This window comes from Chiloscyllium plagiosum, unplaced genomic scaffold (genome assembly GCF_037043375.1).
Source record: "Chiloscyllium plagiosum isolate Xiang-an unplaced genomic scaffold, Cpla_swu_hap1 HiC_scaffold_31, whole genome shotgun sequence".
Classification (NCBI taxonomy): Eukaryota; Metazoa; Chordata; class Chondrichthyes; order Orectolobiformes; family Hemiscylliidae; genus Chiloscyllium; species Chiloscyllium plagiosum.
In genome coordinates this window covers 6,384,834-6,405,581 of record NW_028270169.1, presented here as the reverse complement: position 1 = coordinate 6,405,581, position 20,748 = coordinate 6,384,834, and the positions used below count along the sequence as shown (strand labels likewise).

The 20,748-nt window shown below is 49.1% G+C and overlaps 1 protein-coding gene across 1 annotated transcript in view; it reads left to right on the top strand.

Annotated features, from left to right (window-relative positions):
* Window positions 1-980: 980 nt before the first annotated feature.
* LOC122564201 (transient receptor potential cation channel subfamily V member 1) overlaps window positions 981-20,748 on the top strand; it is a 93,305-nt gene continuing 73,537 nt past the window's right edge. The window contains exons 1-2 of the mRNA XM_087977050.1: window positions 981-1,066; window positions 16,166-16,547. Coding sequence (XP_087833176.1) covers window positions 16,237-16,547 — 311 coding nt within the window. The 5' untranslated portion in view covers window positions 981-1,066; window positions 16,166-16,236. The remainder of the gene's footprint in view (window positions 1,067-16,165; window positions 16,548-20,748) is intronic.

Genomic DNA, 20,748 nt, shown 5'->3' with positions numbered 1-20,748 from the left:
AACATTCACAACTATGAGAAACCAGGAGGGAAGATCCTTCATCCACTCTCTGATGAATTATTACAGCAGTGATTACAATTCGGGAGTGAAAATTGGCTACGAAGTACTCTGGGACATCCCAAGCATGCGAAATAGAGTGTAACCAATTTATCAGCCTCTATTAATCAAATGTCAAATTACTGGCATTGTCACATCTCTTTTTCAATTGAAATGGCTGATGGGGAAGGGCAACAGAATGGGCAAACCCAACCTTAATCTGCTCAGAGAACTGGGGAGGGGGAGGATTTGGATCTGTTGAAATCAGTGCCTTGTCCTCCCTTGAGTTTAAAAGGCTGTAAAATAGTTTAATTGAGGTGTTTAGTATTACAAAAGCAGTCAATAGGATAAATACAATGAGAAACAATTTCCCCAGTGGGAGAATGTGGAACAAGAGTGGGGAGGGTACTTTTTCAAAATTAGAGCCAGTCCATCCATATCAGGGACGGTATATTTAGAATTACCTCGCTGTAGAAACTTAGAGACAATTCAAATATTCAAGAATTGAAATGAGTAGATTCCTGTTGGATAAAGAGTATAAAGGGAGATGGTGATAAAGCAGGCAAAACAAGTTGAGGGACAGATGATCTTACAGAATGGAAGAATTGGTTCCAGAGGCTGAATGGCATCCTGGTCCTATCATTGGCAGGATCTCAAACTGAATTTTGCTGCTCTTCATAAATCATCATGAATATTTTGTTTTGTTTTGGATATGTTAAATTTCTTGATTAAAAAACATCATTAACTTAGGTCCTGATTATTTCATGTTTTGAGGACAGTCAGATGTCAAACTAGACAAAGGAAGTGGTTGCAGAGATGAAACACAAAGCCACTGAACTATGCTGATGGCGATAGTTTTTGAAAACAGTTTGGAGTTTTCAGACCACAGTGAGAAGGCAATATCGAGGGGAGGTTATGAAACTTCTCGAATACTGGATCCACCAACTGGTTCAAGGTATCAACCCAGAATCAATTAATCTCTCACTGCGACGCCACCCAGGCTCTTGGATATTGTGCAGTTAATTGAAAGGTAACAATAATGGACTATCCTCTTGGCAATTTCAGAAGTTACATTTTGTTTAAGGTGCAAGAGGGAATCTCAATTTTGGGAAGTACAGATCAGCAGTTTCACATTCTGTGCTGTTGGCAGTGATTACTCAGAGGAGAAAGTGAGGGCTGCAGATGCTGGAGATCAGAGCTGAAAATGTGTTGCTGGAAAAGCGCAGCAGGTCAGGCAGCATCCAGGGAACAGGAGAATCGACGTTTCGGGCACAAGCCCTTCTTCAGGAAGGGATTACTCTTCAGGAAGTGATTACTCAGAACCCACCTTCCTCAGCGTGAGCTACTGTCACTTTCCCAAGAGTGGGGGGGGCGGGGGGGGGGGGGGGGGGGGGGTGTGGGGGGCAAGGACGGGCTTCAGACAGAACAAATAAAGAAAAACAGTTCCCAATGGCAAGAGGCTCAGCAATCAGACAGGCACAAATTTAAGGCGATTGGCCAAGAACCACTGAGGAAAATGGGAGAATGTTGGTCACACAGTGAGTTGTTATGTTTGAGTATAGCACCTGAATGGGCTTTTGAAGCACATTCTGTACTCACTCACAAAACGTGAACGTTGCTTAAAAAAAGAAGCATCTTGCTGCAGCTTTTCATCCTGCACCCTTCGGGACAAATGCAAAAACATCAAATAGGAGTACAAGTATTAGACCGTCGTGATCAGTCAGAATGCTGCATTCTTGTCTCACCTCGAGTGTCAGCGGCCACCATTTTACAGCAGCAATGGGAGGAAGGAGAAGCTGTGGGGGAGTGGGGAGAGTGAGGAATTGAGTGGGAGTGGGGAGAGTGAGGAACTGAGTGGGGGCAGGGAGAGTGAGGAACTGAGTGGGGGCAGGGAGAGTGAGGAACTGAGTGGGGGCAGGGAGAGTGAGGAACTGAGTGGGAGTGGGGAGACTGAGGAACTGAGTGGGAGTGCGGAGAGTGAGGAACTGAGTGGGGGCAGGGAGAGTGAGGAACTGAGTGGGAGTGGGGAGAATGAGGAACTGAGTGGGAGTGCGGAGAGTGAGGAACTGAGTGGGGGCAGGGAGAGTGAGGAACTGAGTGGGAGTGGGGAGAGTGAGGAGCTGAGTGAGAGTGGGGAGAGTGAGGAGCTGAGTGGGAGTGGGGAGAGTGAGGGGCTGAGTGGGAGCGGGGAGAGTGAGGAACTGAGTGGGAGTGGGGAGAGTGAGGAGCTGAGTGGGGGTAGGGAGAGTGAGGAGCTGAGTGGGAGTGGGGAGAGTGAGGAGCTGAGTGAGAGTGGGGAGAGTGAGGGGCTGAGTGGGAGCGGGGAGAGTGAGGAACTGAGTGGGAGTGGGGAGAGTGAGGAGCTGAGTGAGGGTAGGAAGAGTGAGGGGCTGAGTGGAAGTGGGGAGAGTGAGGAGCTGAGTAGGAGCGGGGAGAGTGAGGAGCTGAGTGGAGTGGGGAGAGTGAGGAGCTGAGTGAGAGTGGGGAGAGTGAGGAGCTGAGTGGGAGTGGGGAGAGTGAGGGGCTGAGTGGGAGCGGGGAGAGTGAGGAACTGAGTGGGAGTGGGGAGAGTGAGGAGCTGAGTGGGGGTAGGAAGAGTGAGGGGCTGAGTGGAAGTGGGGAGAGTGAGGAGCTGAGTAGGAGCGGGGAGAGTGAGGAGCTGAGTGGAGTGGGGAGAGTGAGGAACTGAGTGTGAGTAGGGAGAGTGAGGGGCTGAGTGGGGGCAGGGAGAGTGAGGGGCTGAGTGGGAGTGGGGAGAGTGAGGGGCTGAGTGGGAGTGGGGAGAGTGAGGGGCTGAGTGGGAGTGGGGAGAGTGAGGAACTGAGTGAGAGTGGGGAGAGTGAGGAGCTGAGTGGGGGTAGGAAGAGTGAGGGGCTGAGTGGAAGTGGGGAGAGTGAGGAGCTGAGTAGGAGCGGGGAGAGTGAGGAGCTGAGTGGGAGTGGGGAGAGTGAGGAACTGAGTGAGAGTGGGGAGAGTGAGGAGCTGAGTGGGGGTAGGAAGAGTGAGGAGCTGAGTGGGAGCGGGGAGAGTGAGGAACTGAGTGGGAGTGGGGAGAGTGAGGAGCTGAGTGGGGGTAGGAAGAGTGAGGGGCTGAGTGGAAGTGGGGAGAGTGAGGAGCTGAGTAGGAGCGGGGAGAGTGAGGAGCTGAGTGGGAGTGGGGAGAGTGAGGGCCTGAGTGGGAGTAGGGAGAGTGAGGGGCTGAGTGGGGGCAGGGAGAGTGAGGAGCTGAGTCGGAGCGGGGAGAGTGAGGAGCTGTGTGGAAGTGGGGAGAATGAGGAGCTGTGTGGGAGCGGGGAGAGTGAGGAACTGAGTGGGAGTGGGGAGAGTGAGGAGCTGAGTGAGAGTGGGGAAAGTGAGGGGCTGAGTGGGAGCAGGAAGAGTGAGGAACTGTGTGGGAGTGGGGAGAGTGAGGGGCTGAGTGGGGGCAGGGAGAGTGAGGAGCTGTGTGGAAGTGGGGAGAATGAGGAGCTGTGTGGGAGCGGGGAGAGTGAGGAACTGAGTGGGAGTGGGGAGAGTGAGGAGCTGAGTGAGAGTGGGGAAAGTGAGGGGCTGAGTGGGAGCAGGAAGAGTGAGGAACTGTGTGGGAGTGGGGAGAGTGAGGGGCTGAGTGGGAGCAGGAAGAATGAGGGGCTGAGTGGGAGCAGGTAGAGTGCGGAGATGAGTGGGAGTGGGGAGAGTGAGGGGCTGTGTGGGAGTGGGGAGAGTGAGGAGCTGTGTGGGAGCGGGGAGAGTGAGTAGCTGAGTGGGAGCGGGGAGAGTGAGAGGCTGAGTGGGAGCGGGGAGAGTGAGGAGCTGAGTGGTAGTGGGGAGAGTGAGGGGCTGAGTGGGAGCGGGGAGAGTGCGGAGATGAGTGGGGGAGGGGAGAGTGAGGAGCTGAGTGGGAGCGGGGAGAGTGAGGGGCTGAGTAGGGGCAGGGAGAGTGAGGGGCTGAGTGGGAACGGGGAGAGTGAGGCGCTGAGTGGGAACGGGGAGAGTGAGGGGCTGAGTGGGAGCGGGGAGAGTGAGGGGCTGAGTGGGAGTGGGGAGAGTGAGGAGCTGAGTAGGGGCAGGGAGAGTGAGGGGCTGAGTGGGAGCAGGGAGAGTAAGGGGCTGAGTGGGAGCAGGGAGAGTGAGGGGCTGAGTGGGAACGGGGAGAGTGAGGGGCTCAGTGGGAGCGGGCAGAGTGAGGGGCTGAGTGGGAGCGGGGAGAGTGAGGGGCTGAGTAGGGGCAGGGAGAGTGAGGGGCTGAGTGGGAACGGGGAGAGTGAGGCGCTGAGTGGGAACGGGGAGAGTGAGGGGCTGAGTGGGAGCGGGGAGAGTGAGGGGCTGAGTGGGAGCAGGGAGAGTGAGGGGTTGAGTGGGAGCGGGGAGAGTGAGGGGCTGAGTGGGAGCAGGGAGAGTAAGGGGCTGAGTGGGAGCGGGGAGAGTGAGGGGCTGAGTGGGAACGGGGAGAGTGAGGGGCTCAGTGGGAGCGGGCAGAGTGAGGGGCTGAGTGGGAGCGGGGAGAGTGAGGGGCTGAGTGGGAACGGGGAGAGTGAGGGGCTCAGTGGGAGCGGGCAGAGTGAGGGGCTGAGTGGGAGCGGGGAGAGTGAGGGGCTGAGTGGGAGTGGGGAGAGTGAGGGGCTGAGTGGGAGTGGGGAGAGATAGGGGCTGAGAGGGAGCGGGGAGAGTGAGGGGCTGAGTGGGAACGGAGAGAGTGAGGGGCTGAGTGGGAGCAGGGAGAGTGAGGGGCTGAGTGGGAACGGGGAGAGTGAGGGGCTGAGTGGGAGCGGGGAGAGTGAGGGGCTGAGTGGGAGCGGGGAGAGTGAGGGGCTGAGTGGGAGTGGGGAGAGTGAGGGGCTGAGTGGGTGCGGTTGAATTGTGCTCTCGGACGGTGAGTGAAACGATATATTCCGGCAGTGGCTGAACCCGAGACACTAGAGTCTCCCGTCCTCCCTCCTCCTCTAACTAAAACACGACTGTGGAGTGTTGAAAAGGTAACATTTTTCTATTTCATTTTTACCATGAGATTGGTAAAAAATGTTATTTTTTCTTTTATCATTTATCTGTTATTTGATATCATAGTTGGATTAAGTTGGGCTCCACAGTAAAAATTGCCGGAGATTTCAGACCCGTGTTATGCTCCTCTTGCTCAGTGTGGGAGCTCAGGGACACGGCCGATGTTCCTCACTCCACGTGCAGGAAGTGTGTCCAGCTGCAGCTCTTGTTAGACTGCATGACGGCTCTGGAGCTGAGGATGGACTCACTGTGGAGCATCCGCGATGCTGAGGATGTCGTGGAGAGCGCGATTAACAAATTGGTCACACCGCAGATTAGGATTGCCAAGGGAGAAAGGGAATGTGTGACCGAAAGGCAGAGAAAGAGCAGGAGGGCTGTGCAGGTGTCTCCTGTGGTCATCTCCCTTGGACTGTTTTGGATACTGTTGGGGAGATGGCTCACCAGGGGAAGGCAGCAGTAGCCAGGTTCATGACACCGTGACTGGCTCTGCTGTACAGAGGTGGAAATGTGTTGCTGGAGAAGCGCAGCAGGTCAGGCAGCATTCTAGGGAACAGGAGAATCGACGTTTCGGGCATTAGCCCTAATTCAGGAATGAGGAAAGTTTGTCCAGCAGGCTAAGATAAAAGATAGGGAGGAGGGACTTGGAGGAGGGGCGTCGGAAATGTGATATCACATTTCCGACGCCCCTCCTCCAAGTCCCTCCTCCCTATCTTTTATCTTAGCCTGCTGGACAAACTTTCCTCATTCCTGAATTAGGGCTAATGCCCGAAACGTCGATTCTCCTGTTCCCTAGAATGCTGCCTGACCTGCTGCGCTTCTCCAGCAACACATTTCCATCTCCGATCTCCAGCATCTGCAGACCTCATTTTCTCTTCTGCTGTACAGAGGGGCAGGAATAAGAGTGGAAGGGGATTCAGTTGTAAGGGGAGTAGACAGGTGGCTCTGTGGTCGAACATGAGACTCCTGAATGTTATGTTGCCTCCCAGATGCATGGATCAAGGATGTCTCAGATCGGCTGCAGCACATTCTGAAGGGGGAGGGTGAACAGCCAGCTGTCGTGGTGTATATAGGCGCCAATTATACAGGTAATAAATGGGATGAGATCCTACAAGCAGAATTTAGGGAGTTAGGAGCTAAGTTAAAAAGTAGGACCTCAGAGGTAGTAATCTCAGGATTGCTACCAGTGCCACATACTAGGCAGAGTAGAAATAGGCAGGAATAATATGTGGCTTGAGAGTTGGTGCAGGAGGGAAGGGTTCAGATTTTTGCGACATTTGGACCAGTTCTGGGGGAGGTGGGACTATTACAATTTGGACAGTCTACACCTGGGCCAGACTGGAACCAATATCTTTGGGGGCGTTTTTGCTAACGCTGTTGGGGAGGGTTTAAACTAATGTGGCAGGGGATGGGAACCAAATGGGAAGGGTAGTAGACAGTAAGGAGATCGTAACTAATGCCTGGTAAGGAACAGATAATAAAGGCAGTGTGACTACAGGGAAGAGTAGGCAGGAAGCGGAAGATGAACACAGAGGGACTGGTGGTCTGAGGTGCATTGGTTTTAATGAGAGAAGTGTAGTAGGTAAGGCGATGAACGTAGTCCTTGGATTAGTACCTGGGAGTATGATGTTCTTGCTATTACTGACACTTGGTTGAGGTAAGGGAAAAATTGGAAACTAAATATACCAGGATATAGATGTTTCAGGCGGGATAGAGAGAGAGGTAAAAGGGTTGGAGGAGTTACATTACTAGTCAGAGAGAATATCACAGCTATGCTGAAGGACAGCACTGTGGAGGACTTGAGCAGTGAGGCAATATGGGCAGAGCTCAGAAATTGGAAGACTGCAGTAACAATGTTGGAGCTGTATAACAGGCCTCCCAACATCAAGTGTGAGATAGAAATACAAATATGTAAACAGATTATGGAAAGATGTAGGACTAACAGGGTGGTGGTGATGGGAGATTTTAATTTTCCCAACATTGACTGGGATTCACTTCGTGTTAGAGATTCAATTGGAGCATATTTTGTAAGGAGCATCCAGGAGGGTTTTATAGAGTAATATGTAAATAGCCCAACTCAAGATGGAGCCATACTGGACCTGGTGTTGGGAAATGAGCATGGCTAGGTGGCTGAAGGTTCAGTAGGGAATTATTTTGGGAATATTGATCACAATTCCATAAGTTTTAGAATACTCATGGACAAAGATGAGAGTGGTCCTAAGGGAAGAGTGTTAAATTGGGGGAAGGCCAACTTTAGCAAAATTCGGCAGGAGCTGGGGAATGTGGATTGGGAACAGCTGTTTAAGGATAAATCCACATTTGATATGTGGAAAGATTTTAAAGAGAGGTTGATTAGAGTGAGGAACAGACATGTCCCTGTGAAAATGAGGGGTAGAAATGGCAAGATTAGGAAACTGTGATGACAGATGAAATTCTGAGACAAGTTAAGAGGAAAAAAGAAAGCATACATAGGTGTAGGCAAGTGAAAATAGACGAAGCTTTGGAAGAATATCGGGTAAGTAGGACCAATCTGAAACGAGGAATTTAAGAGAGCTAAAAGAGGTCATGAAATATCTTTAGCAAGCAGGAAAACTCCAAAGCCTTTTATTCATATATAAGGAGCAAGAGGGTAACTAGAGGAAGGGTTGGCCCACTCAAGAACAAAGGAGGGAAGTTATGTTTGGAGTCAGAGAAAATGGGTGAGATTCTTAATGAGTACTTTGCATCAGTATTCACTAAGGAGAGGGACATGATGGATGCTGAGGTTAGGGATAGATCTTTCATTACTCTAGGTCAAGTCGGCATAAGGAAGGAGGAAGTGTTGAGTATTCTAAAAGGCATTAAGGTGGACAAGTCCTCAGGTCTGGATGGGATCTATCCCAGGATACGGAGGGAAGCGATACTGGGGCCTTAACAGATACTTGAACATGGGTGAGGTCCCGGAGGACTGGAGAATTGCTAATCATCAAATCCTACAGCGCGGAAACAGGCCATTCGGCCCAACAAGTCCACACCAACCCTCTGAAGAGCAAACCACCAGACCCATTCCTCTACATTTACCCCTGACCAATACACCAACACATCCCTAAACACTATGGGCCATTTCGCATGGCCAATTCACCTAACATGTACATTTTGGACTGTGGGAGGAAACTGCAGCACTAAGAGGAAACCCACGCAGACACAGGGAGAATGTGTAAACTCCATGCAGACATTCGCCCGAGGCTGGAATCGAACCCAGGTCCCTGGCGCTGTGAGGCAGCAGTGCTAACCACTGAGCCACCGTGCCATGTCCTTTTTTTAAAGGAGGGTAGCAGGGATAATCCAGGTAATTATAGACCGGTGAGCCTGACGTCAGTGGTAGGGAGGCTGCTGGAGAAGATACTGAGGAATAGGATCTATTTACATTTGGAAGAAAATGAGCTTATAAGTGATAGGCAACATGGTTTTGTGCAGGGAAGATCATGTCTTACCAATTTAATAGAATTCTTTGAGGAAGTGACAAAGTTTATTGATGTGGGAAGGGCAGTAAATGTCAGATACATGCACTTCAAAAAGGTTCCCCATGATAGGCTGATGGAGAAAGTGAAGTCGCATGTGATCCAGGGTGTACTAGCTAGATGGATAGAGAACTGGCTGGGCAGCAGGAGGCAGAGGCTAGTAGTGCAAGGGAGTTTCTCAAAATGGAAACCTGTGCCCAGTGGTGTTCCACAGGGTTCCGTGCTGGGACCACTGTTGTTTGTGATATACAGAAATGATCTTGAGGAAAGTATAGGTGGTCTGATTAGCGAATTTGTTGATGACACTAAGATTGGTGGAGTAGCAGACAGTGAAGGGGACTGTCAGAGAATGCAGCAGATTATAGATATATTGGAGAGTTGGACATAGAAATGGCAGATGGCGTTCAATCTGGGTAAATGTGAGGTGATGTATTTTGTAAGATCTAATTCAAGAGCGAACTATACAGTAAATGGAAAAGCCCTGAGGAAAATTGATGTCCAGAGAGATCTTGGTGTTCAGGTCCATTATACCCTGAAGGTGACAATGCAGGTCAATAGAGTAGTCAAGAAGACATATGGCATGTTTTCCTTCATCAGACGGGGTATTGAGTACAAGAGTTGGCAGGTCATGTTACAGTTGTATCGGACTTTGTTTCAGCTACATTAGGAATACTGCGTATATTTCTGGTTGCCACATTACCAAAAGGATGTAGATGCTTTGGAGAGGGTGCAGAGGAGGTTCACCAGGATGTTGCCTGGTATGGAGGGTGCTACCTATGAAGAGAGGTTGAATAGATTAGGATTATTTTCATTATAAAGACGGAGGTTGAGGGGGGACCTGATTGAGGTCTCCAAAATCATGAGGGGTATAGACAGGGTGGATAGCAAGAAGCTTTTTCCCAGTGTGGGGGTCTCAAATACTAGGGGTCACGAGTTCAAGGTGAGAGGGAAAAGGTTTAAGGGAGATATGTGTGGAAAGTTCTTTACGCAGAGGGTGGTGGGTGCCTGGAATGCGTTGCCAGCAGAGATGGTAGAGGCGGGCACAATAGTGACATTTAAGATGTATCTAGACAGATACATGCATGGGCAGGGAGCAGAGGAATGCAGATCCTTAGAAAATAGGCCACAGGCTTAGATAGAGGATCTGGATCAGTGCAGGCTTGGAGGGCTGAAGGGCCTGTTCCTGTGCTGTAATGTTCTTTGTTCTTTATGATCTCTTGTGAAGGAAATCTGTGGCCTTTATTTAATCTGGCCACAATGTGACTCCAGAGCCACAGTGATGTAGTTGAAATGGCTAAGCAAGCCCCTCAGTTTAAGAACAACTCGATATAAGCAACAAATGCTGCCCTTGCCAGCTATGCCCACATCTCAGGAAAAAATATAAAAACCTGAACTCAGATCTCATGAGATGAGGCAATGAGTTACACTCTCTGTCCTTTTGTGCTAAAAGGTCTGTATAAACACAGTGCTAAACCAAATTCCCCTGTTCCATGACTAAATGACCAACCTCCTATTAAAATTCCCAAATGGAAAACTACAGTGAGGCACTTTATCAAGATCAAGTTCTTTGCCAGCAGATTCAGGCTTTGTGAATGTGCTTGATTTCTGCTTTGAATTGTGCATTGATCTAATTTTACTGATGCAAGATTTGCAGAGGCTGCTGCACACCTTCCACCAATTCACGCACTCAAACAGCGCCTCTGCACTGATTCACACACTGCTTCATGATCCAACGAGTTTACCACTTCATTTTCTCCCAGAATCTCATAAAGGCGGACAGCATGGAGTCAGACCCTGGTTCAACCACGCCGACCATGTTTCCAAACTAAATTAGTCCCACTTGCCTGCAATTGGCCCATACCCCTCCAAACCTTTCCTATTTAAGTACTTATCCAAATGTCTTTTAAATGTTGCGCACCCACCATTTCCTCTGGCAGTTCATTCCATACATGAACCACTTTCTGTGTAAAAATGTTGCCCCTCGTGTCCTTTTTAAACCTTTCTCCTCTCACCTTAAAAATATGCCCTCTTGTTTTGAATTCCTCCACCCTCAAGAAAAAAACCCTTTTTTATGCTCCTCATGATTTTATAAGGTGACCTCTATAAGGTCACCCGTTCTGCCCTCCAGTGAAAAAGTCCCTGCCTATTTTTATAACTCAAACTCTCTGTTTTCTTTAACCTCTCCTTGCTACAATCCGAAGTCTCCCCCGTTTTAAGAAGACCTCTGCCTTCCCAGTACAAAGGAAAACACATGCGGTGTGCCTCAATGACTACTGCCCAGTGGCTCTGACCTCCATTAGCAGGAGGTCGATCATAGCCCATATCAACTCTTACCTCCCAGCCTGCCACAATTCCCTGCAAGCTGTCTACTGCGAGATAGATCGTCATAGCCATTTCCCTAGCCCCACACTCATCCCTGGAACATCTGGAAACAAGTACACCTGCATCATGCTCCTACTCATTGACTACAGCTCTGCCTTCAACACTATAATCCTTTCCAGAGTAATCTCAAAACTCCAAGACCTTGGTCTCTGCGATTGGATCCTCAGCGTCCTGACCCACAGGCCGCAGTCAGTGAAGAGAGAGAACAGCACCTTCTCCACAATAATCGTCAACACCAGAGCCCCGCAAGAATGTGTTCTCAGCCCCCTACTGCACTCCCTGTACACCCATGACTGTGTCGCCAAATTCCATATGAACACTATCTACAGGTTTGCTGACAACATCACTGTGGTATCAAACAACAATGAGTCAGAATACAGGAAGGGGATAGAGGGCTTGGTGTCATTGTGCGATGTTAACAACCTCCCTCTCAATGTTGGCAAGATAAAAGAACTGATCGTTGACTTCAGGAAGAAAGGAGGAGGACATGCCCCCATCTATATCCATGGAGCAGAGGTGGAGAGGGTGGAAGCCTCAAGTTCCAACAAGTGATGATAACCAACACCCTGTCCTGGACTACCCAGGTAGATGCGACAGTCGAGAAGGCACAACAACACCTCTTCTTCCTCAGGTGGCTCAGGAAATTCAGCATGTCCGTAAGGGCCCTCACCAACTTCTACAGATGCACCATTGAGAGCATACTGTCCGGGTGCATAACGGCCTGGTACGGTAACTGCTCTGCCCAGCACTGTACGAACCTACAGAGGATGGTATGCACAGCCCAGACCATCATGGAAGCCAACCTTCCAGTCATGGACTCCATTTACCCTTCTCACTGCCGCGGAAAGGCTGCCAACATCATCAAAGACCCCTCCCACCCTGGGAATGCTCTCCTACAACCTCTTCTGTCAGGAAAAAGATGCAAAAGCTTGAACACACACACAGACACACACACAGACACACACACAGACACACACACACACAGACACACACTCACCAACAGGTTCAAGAACAGCTTCTTCCCTGCCGTTATTAGACTGCTGAATGGACCTCTCTAATTTCAAATAATGTTGACCTTGCTTTGTGCACCTCCTGTGCAGCTCTAGCCTTGTGTCCCTCGCTCTGTCTGAGTACCCTGTGATCTGCATGTCCTTGTTTGCTATTATCTGCCTGTACTGCTCACAAAACAAAGCTTTTCCCTGTACGTAGGAACCCGTGACTGCAATAAATCAAACCAAATCGTTCCTGGAAACAACCTGGCAAATCTTTTCTGAACCCTCTCCAATTTAATAATATCCTTCCTACCACATGTTCAGCAGCTTTGTGCTGCTGGTATCTTTCTGAACTGATGTCTCCTTTAGGACTCACACAATAGGTATGGGTGAGATAGGTAGCTATTCAACCAGTATCCCACAGGTCGAAACAAAGAGACTTGAGTTCAAACTGCATAACAGCTGCTGAGAAATTAAAGTTTTCAAAAATAAATCTGGCATCATAAACTAGTGTCAGTAATGGGTTGTCATTAAGAATTCTGATTCACTAAAGCCCTTTAGGGAGAGAAATCTGCTGTCCTTATCCTGCCTGGCCTTTGGGTGACTCCTGACCCACAACAGTGTGGTTGATGCTTAACCGTCAAGCAAAATGGCCTAACACACCGCTCAATAATTTGACTATTTAAGAAGGTGGCTCATTACCATCACCTTTTCGGGAATATCGGGATAAGCAAATAAATAGAACATAGAACATAGAACAGTACAGCACAGAACAGGCCCTTCAGCCCACGATGTTGTGCTGACCACTGATCCTCATGTATGCACTCTCAAATTTCTGTGACCATATGCATGTCCAGCAGTCTCTTAAATATCCCCAATGACCTTGCTTCCACAACTGCTGCTGGCAACGCATTCCATGCTCTCACGACTCTCTGTGTAAAGAACCCACCTCTGACATCCCCTCTATACTTTCCTCCAACCAGGTTAAAACTATGACCCCTCGTGTTTGTCATTTCTGCCCTGGGAAATAGTCTCTGGCTATCGACTCTTTCTATGCCTCTCATTATCTTGTATACCTCAATTAGGTCCCCTCTCCTCCTCCTTTTCTCCAATGAAAAAAGTCGAGCTCAGTCAACCTCTCTTCATAAGATAAGCCCTCCAGTCCAGGCAGCATCCTGATAAACCTCCTCTGAACCCTCTCCAAAGCATCCACATCTTTCCTATAATAGGGCGACTAGAACTGGATGCAGTATTCCAAGTGCGGTCTAACCAAAGTTTTCTGGAGCTGCAACAAGATCTCACGGCTCTTAAACTCAATCCCCCTGTAAATGAAAGTCAAAACACCATATGCTTTCTTAACAACCCTGTCCACTTGGGTGGCCATTTTAAGGGATCTATGTACCTGCACACCAAGATCCCGCTGTTCCTCCACAATGCCAAGAATCCTGTCTTTAATCCTGTACTCAACTTTCAAATGTTAGTTTTGCCAATAATGTTCACATCCCAGAAGTAAATCAAACTAGAAAATATTCCACAGAAAGACTCTTTTAGGTCCCTCCTAATCATACAATCCCTACAGTCTGGAAGCAGGCCATTCGGTCCCTCAAGTCCATACTGACCCTCTGAAGAGCATTCCATCCAGTCCCAACCCCATCCTTTTAAACCTGCATTTCCCATGGTTAATCCACTTAACCTACACATCCTTGGACACCATGGGGCAATTTAGCACAGCCAAACCACCCTAACCTGCACATCTTTGAACTGTGGGAGGAAATCAGAGCACCTGGAGGAAACCTATGCAGACACAGGGTGAATGCGCAAACTCTGCACAGACGCCCGAGGGTGGAATTGGACCTCTGATGCTGTGAGACAGCAGTGCTATCCACTTTTTCTATTATTCACCCTCTGATGTCCTCAGGTATGTGGTTTCACTTTCAAGGGCTGATAGATAAACAATTTTCTGGTTATTTTTCTCTCACTATTTGGTGCATTGTAATCTTCTTCTTCAGGAATATTAATTTTAATCATGATCAGCAAAGGGCAAGTGAATAGTGATTGAGGATTTGAACTGTCTCAGAATTCAGGTTCTGAAAGCATAGCACAACAACATGTTATATCGTTGCTGTGGTTCTGTTCGCCGAGCTGGAAGTTTTTGTTGCAAACGTTTCGTCCCCTGTCCAGGTGACATCCTCAGTGCTTGGGAGCCTCCTGTGAAGCGCTTCTGTGGTGTTTCCTCCGGCATTTATAGTGGCCTGTCCCTGCCGCTTCCGGTTGTCAGTTTCAGCTGTCCGCTGTAGTGGCCGGTATATTGGGTCCAGGTCTATGTGTTTGTTGATGGGGTTTGTGGATGAGTGCCATGCTTCTAGGAATTCCCTGGCTGTTCTTTGTTTGGCTTGCCCTATAATGGTAGTGTTGTCCCAGTCGAATTCATGTTGCTTGTCATCTGCGTGTGTGGCTACTAAGGATAGCTGGTCGTGGCGTTTCGTGGCTAGTTGGTGTTCATGGATGCGGATCGTTAGCTGTCTTCCTGTTTGTCCTATATAGTGTTTTGTGCAGTCCATGCATGGTATTTAGTACACTACATTAGCTTTGCTCATGTTGGGTATCGGGTCCTTCGTTCTGGTGAGTTGTTGTCTGAGAGTGGCTGTTGGTTTGTGTGCTGTTATAAGTCCTAGACGTGATGGTACAGAGAACACCAAACGGAGAATTCACCACTAAGGTACACAGGAAAGCCACACACACAGATCAAGTCCTGAACTACGAAAGCAACCACCCCAACACACACAAACGAAGTTGCATCAAGACACTATTCAAAAGGGCCACAACATACTGCAGCACACCAGAACTGCAAAAAGAGGAAGAGGAACACCTATACAAGGTATTCGCCAAAAACGGATACCCTCGCAATTTCATCAACAGATGCCTAAGGGAAAGACAACAGAACGAGGACATGCCGCAACCCAAAGGACTAGCCACACTACCATACATCAGGAGCATTTCAGAACTGACAGCCAGACTACTGCGACCCCTAGGACTCATAACAGCACACAAACCAACAGCCACTCTCAGACAACAACTCACCAGGACGAAGGACCCGATACCCAGCATGAGCAAAACCAATGTAGTGTACAAATTCCCATGCAAGGACTGCACAAAACACTACATAGGACAAACAGGAAGACAGCTAACGATCTGCATCCATGAACACCAACTAGCCACGAAACGACACGACCAGCTATCCTTAGTAGCCACACACGCCGATGACAAGCAACATGAATTCGACTGGGACAACACTACCATTATAGGGCAAGCCAAACAAAGAACAGCCAGGGAATTCCTAGAAGCATGGCACTCATCCACAAACTCCATCAACAAACACATCGACCTGGACCCAATATACCGGCCACTACAGCAGACAGCTGAAACTGACAACTGGAAGCGGCAGGGACAGGCCACTATAAATGCCGGAGGAAACACCACAGAAGCGCTTCACAGAAGGCTCCCAAGCACTGAGGATGTCACCTAGACAGGGGACGAAACGTTTGCAACAAAAACTTCCAGCTCGGAGAACAGAACCACAGCAACGAGCATCCAAGCTACAAATCTTCTCACAAACTTTGAACATGTTATATCATTGTGACCAAACTGAAATTCTTAGTATTAAAACTCTGACAGGGACATTGTAAGTTTACAAAGTGGGGTCTGCACACTCTAGGAGGTTGAGCTTTCTAACATGAAGAGAGGACAGTTGATTTGTGTCAACGCCGTTACAAGACATAGAATGATAAAGGTGCATAATACCTTGAGAATTCTAAGTTCTGTTTCTAAACTTGTTAATATATTATTTCAATTACTATGTACTTAATAAAGAGATTTAAAAGCAGCGATGAAGGCTCTGTACCCTTGGAGTGATTGACCCTCTCAACCAAGAGTCAGGTCAAGTGGCTTGCAAGGCCACCAGGAATATTAGAACACGATGCATCGATAGAAAAGTTCAAATACTTTTCACCATGTGAATTGCAATGCAATAGTCACTGCAGAAAATAGCAATTGCATAGTTTGCATTTGTGTTAAGTCTTCAATCTAGACCATCATCCCGAAGAACTGCATCGAGCTGTAATAAAGAAGATCTTTGATGGAAAGTTCCTGTATAAATTGACTAATATGCTGTGTTGTTGAGTATAGTATTCTCAATATAATCTGTAATGCACGTTGTGTTACGGATGTAATTGGAAATGGAATGTATCTTTTTTTACTGCACCTTTTTGTTTTATTTTTCAGTGTGTCTGAAGTTTGTCATTAGCCTCTCTCTGAACCCCGTCCTGGTTGAGTGACCCTGTGCCTCTGTTGAAATGAAGCGGTTGCAGAGTGATGAAGCTGACCAGTCTGAGGTCACTGACGAAACTGGTTTGAATCCGGACACCGATGATGTGTTCACCGAGGATGAGGAGCTGGAAAGTTCCTTTCCAGCTGCTGGGTATTCCCAAGAGCTGTCAAAGGGCCCTTCGATATCGCCATCCAACCTTTTAAAAAGGACACAGCAACGTTACCACTTCCGTGAAACTGATTCCTCAAAGGCTAAGGCACCGATGGATTCCTTTTTCCCAAAAGGCTACCAAACGTCACCGAAATCGAGTACAGTGTCAGCCCAGGAGAATGTGAAGTGAGTGGGCAGCTCAATGTAATGTCATAGAGGCCTAGTGCACAGGAAAAAAGGCCCTTGGGCCCATTGAGACTGTCCCAGTCAACAACCATCACCTCACTATGCTAATTCGATTTTCCAACACTTGGCCTGTAGCCTTGTATGCCTTGGCATCACGAGCGCAAGTAAATAAATTTTCAATGTTATAATGGGCTTTTCCTCTTCCACCCTTACAGGCAGTCAGTTCCAGGTTCCCACCACCTTAAGGGTGAAAATGGGTTTCCTCTAAACCTCCTGCTCCTTACCTTAAACCAACCCCCCCCCTCCCCCAGTCATTGATCCCTTCACCAATGGGCAATGTCCTTTTCTGTCTGTCCTGTCTATTCCCTCATAATTTGGGACATCTCAATCATGTCCTCCCTCAGCCTCCTCTGCTCCAAGGAAAACAACATTCAAAAGGTGTGGTGTTGGAAAAGCACAGCCGGGCAGGCAGTGTCAGAAGAGCAGGACAGTCGACATTTTCAGCATGAACTCTTCATCAGGAAGTTCCTACTCCTACGAAACGTCGACTCCTACTCCTCGGATGCTGCCTGACCTGCTGTGCTTTTCCAGCACCACACTTTTTGACTTACTAATTAAAAGTCATAGCTTACAGCAACTGAGGAGAGGAAATAAACCAGCTACCTTCAGGCCAGAGATGCTTTTCACCGCAAAACAAAACCAGCTCATTCCCGTCAGGGGTCTGATTGTTTCTGACCCAAACATTAAAAGTCCCAAGCTGCTCAGCTACCTGGCAGCCGATCACTTTGTTGGTAAATCTTCGAGGGTCGTGGTGCTGACGGAGGTCGCAGGGATAGTGAGCAGCAATGCCAGGGATAGTGAGCAGCAATGCCAGGGATAGTGAGCAGAAACGCCAGGGATAGTGAGCAGTAATGCCAGGGATAGTGAGCAGTAATGCCAGGGATAGTGAGCAGCAATGCCAGGGATAGTGAGCAGAAACGCCAGGGATAGTGAGCAGTAATGCCAGGGATAGTGAGCAGCAATGCCAGGGATAGTGAGCAGTAATGCCAGGGATAGTGAGCAGAAACGCCAGGGATAGTGAGCAGAAACGCCAGGGATAGTGAGCAGTAATGCCAGGGATAGTGAGCAGCAATGCCAGGGATAGTGAGCAGTAATGCCAGGGATAGTGAGCAGTAATGTCAGGGATAGTGAGCAGCAATGCCAGGGATAGTGAGCAGTAATGCCAGGGATAGTGAGCAGAAACGCCAGGGATAGTGAGCAGTAATGTCAGGGATAGTGAGCAGCAATGCCAGGGATAGTGAGCAGTAATGCCAGGGATAGTGAGCAGAAACGCCAGGGATAGTGAGCAGTAATTCCAGGGATAGTGAGCAGTAATGTCAGGGATAGTGAGCAGCAATGCCAGGGATAGTGAGCAGCAATGCCAGGGATAGTGAGCAGAAACGCCAGGGATAGTGAGCAGCAATGCCAGGGATAGTGAGCAGTAATGCCAGGGATAGTGAGCAGAAACGCCAGGGATAGTGAGCAGAAACGCCAGGGATAGTGAGCAGTAATGCCAGGGATAGTGAGCAGCAATGCCAGGGATAGTGAGCAGAAACGCCAGGGATAGTGAGCAGCAATGCCAGGGATAGTGAGCAGTAATGCCAGGGATAGTGAGCAGCAATGCCAGGGATAGTGAGCAGAAACGCCAGAGATAGTGAGCAGTAATGCTAGGGATAGTGAGCAGAAATGCCAGGGATAGTGAGCAGTAATGCCTGGGATAGCGAGCAGTAATTCCAGGGGTAGTGAGCAGAAATGCCAGGGATAGTGAGCAGAAACGCCAGGGATAGTGAGCAGTAATGCCAGGGATAGTGAGCAGCAATGCCAGGGATAGTGAGCAGAAACGCCAGGGATAGTGAGCAGTAATGTCAGGGATAGTGAGCAGTAATGCCAGGGATAGTGAGCAGTAATGTCAGGGATAGTGAGCAGCAATGCCAGGGATAGTGAGCAGCAATGCCAGGGATAGTGAGCAGAAACGCCAGGGATAGTGAGCAGTAATGCCAGGGATAGTGAGCAGCAATGCCAGGGATAGTGAGCAGAAACGCCAGGGATAGTGAGCAGTAATGCCAGGGATAGTGAGCAGCAATGCCAGGGATAGTGAGCAGTAATGCCAGGGATAGTGAGCAGAAACGCCAGGGATAGTGAGCAGAAACGCCAGGGATAGTGAGCAGTAATGCCAGGGATAGTGAGCAGCAATGCCAGGGATAGTGAGCAGTAATGCCAGGGATAGTGAGCAGTAATGTCAGGGATAGTGAGCAGCAATGCCAGGGATAGTGAGCAGTAATGCCAGGGATAGTGAGCAGAAACGCCAGGGATAGTGAGCAGTAATGTCAGGGATAGTGAGCAGCAATGCCAGGGATAGTGAGCAGTAATGCCAGGGATAGTGAGCAGAAACGCCAGGGATAGTGAGCAGTAATTCCAGGGATAGTGAGCAGTAATGTCAGGGATAGTGAGCAGCAATGCCAGGGATAGTGAGCAGCAATGCCAGGGATAGTGAGCAGAAACGCCAGGGATAGTGAGCAGCAATGCCAGGGATAGTGAGCAGTAATGCCAGGGATAGTGAGCAGAAACGCCAGGGATAGTGAGCAGAAACGCCAGAGATAGTGAGCAGCAATGCCAGGGATAGTGAGCAGCAATGCCAGGGATAGTGAGCAGAAACGCCAGGGATAGTGAGCAGCAATGCCAGGGATAGTGAGCAGTAATGTCAGGGATAGTGAGCAGCAATGCCAGGGATAGTGAGCAGAAACGCCAGGGATAGTGAGCAGTAATGTCAGGGATAGTGAGCAGTAATGCCAGGGATAGTGAGCAGTAATGTCAGGGATAGTGAGCAGCAATGCCAGGGATAGTGAGCAGCAATGCCAGGGATAGTGAGCAGAAACGCCAGGGATAGTGAGCAGCAATGCCAGGGATAGTGAGCAGTAATGCCAGGGATAGTGAGCAGAAACGCCAGGGATAGTGAGCAGAAACGCCAGAGATAGTGAGCAGTAATGCCAGGGATAGTGAGCAGCAATGCCAGGGATAGTGAGCAGAAACGCCAGGGATAGTGAGCAGCAATGCCAGGGATAGTGAGCAGTAATGCCAGGGATAGTGAGCAGCAATGCCAGGGATAGTGAGCAGAAACGCCAGAGATAGTGAGCAGTAATGCTAGGGATAGTGAGCAGCAATGCCAGGGATAGTGAGCAGTAATGCCTGGGATAGTGAGCAGTAATTCCAGGGGTAGTGAGCAGAAATGCCAGGGATAGTGAGCAGAAACGCCAGGGATAGTGAGCAGTAATGCCAGGGATAGTGAGCAGCAATGCCAGGGATAGTGAGCAGAAACGCCAGGGATAGTGAGCAGTAATGTCAGGGATAGTGAGCAGTAATGCCAGGGATAGTGAGCAGTAATGTCAGGGATAGTGAGCAGCAATGCCAGGGATAGTGAGCAGTAATGCCAGGGATAGTGAGCAGAAACGCCAGGGAAAGTGAGCAGTAATGTCAGGGATAGTGAGCAGCAATGCCAGGGATAGTGAGCAGTAATGCCAGGGATGGTGAGCTGAAACCCCAGGGATAGTGAGCAGTAATTCCAGGGATAGTGAGCAGAAATGCCAGGGATAGTGAGCAGTAATGCCAGGGATAGTGAGCAGCAATGCCAGGGATAGTGAGCAGTAATGCCAGGGATAGTGAGCAGAAACGCCAGGGATAGTGAGCAGTAATTCCAGGGATAGTGAGCAGTAATGTCAGGGATAGTGAGCAGCAATGCCAGGGATAGTGAGCAGAAACGCCAGGGATAGTGAGCAGCAATGCCAGGGATAGTGAGCAGTAATGCCAGGGATAGTGAGCAGAAACGCCAGGGATAGTGAGCAGAAACGCCAGCGATAGTGAGCAGTAATGTCAGGGATAGTGAGCAGCAATGCCAGGGATAGTGAGCAGAAACGCCAGAGATAGTGAGCAGTAATGCCAGGGATAGTGAGCAGCAATGCCAGGGATAGTGAGCAGTAATGCCTGGGATAGTGAGCAGAAATGCCAGGGATAGTGAGCAGAAACGCCAGGGATAGTGAGCAGCAATGCCAGGGATAGTGAGCAACAATGCCAGGGATAGTGAGCAGTAATGCCTGGGATAGTGAGCAGAAACGCCAGGGATAGTGAGCAGTAATGCCAGGGATAGTGAGCAGCAATGCCAGGGATA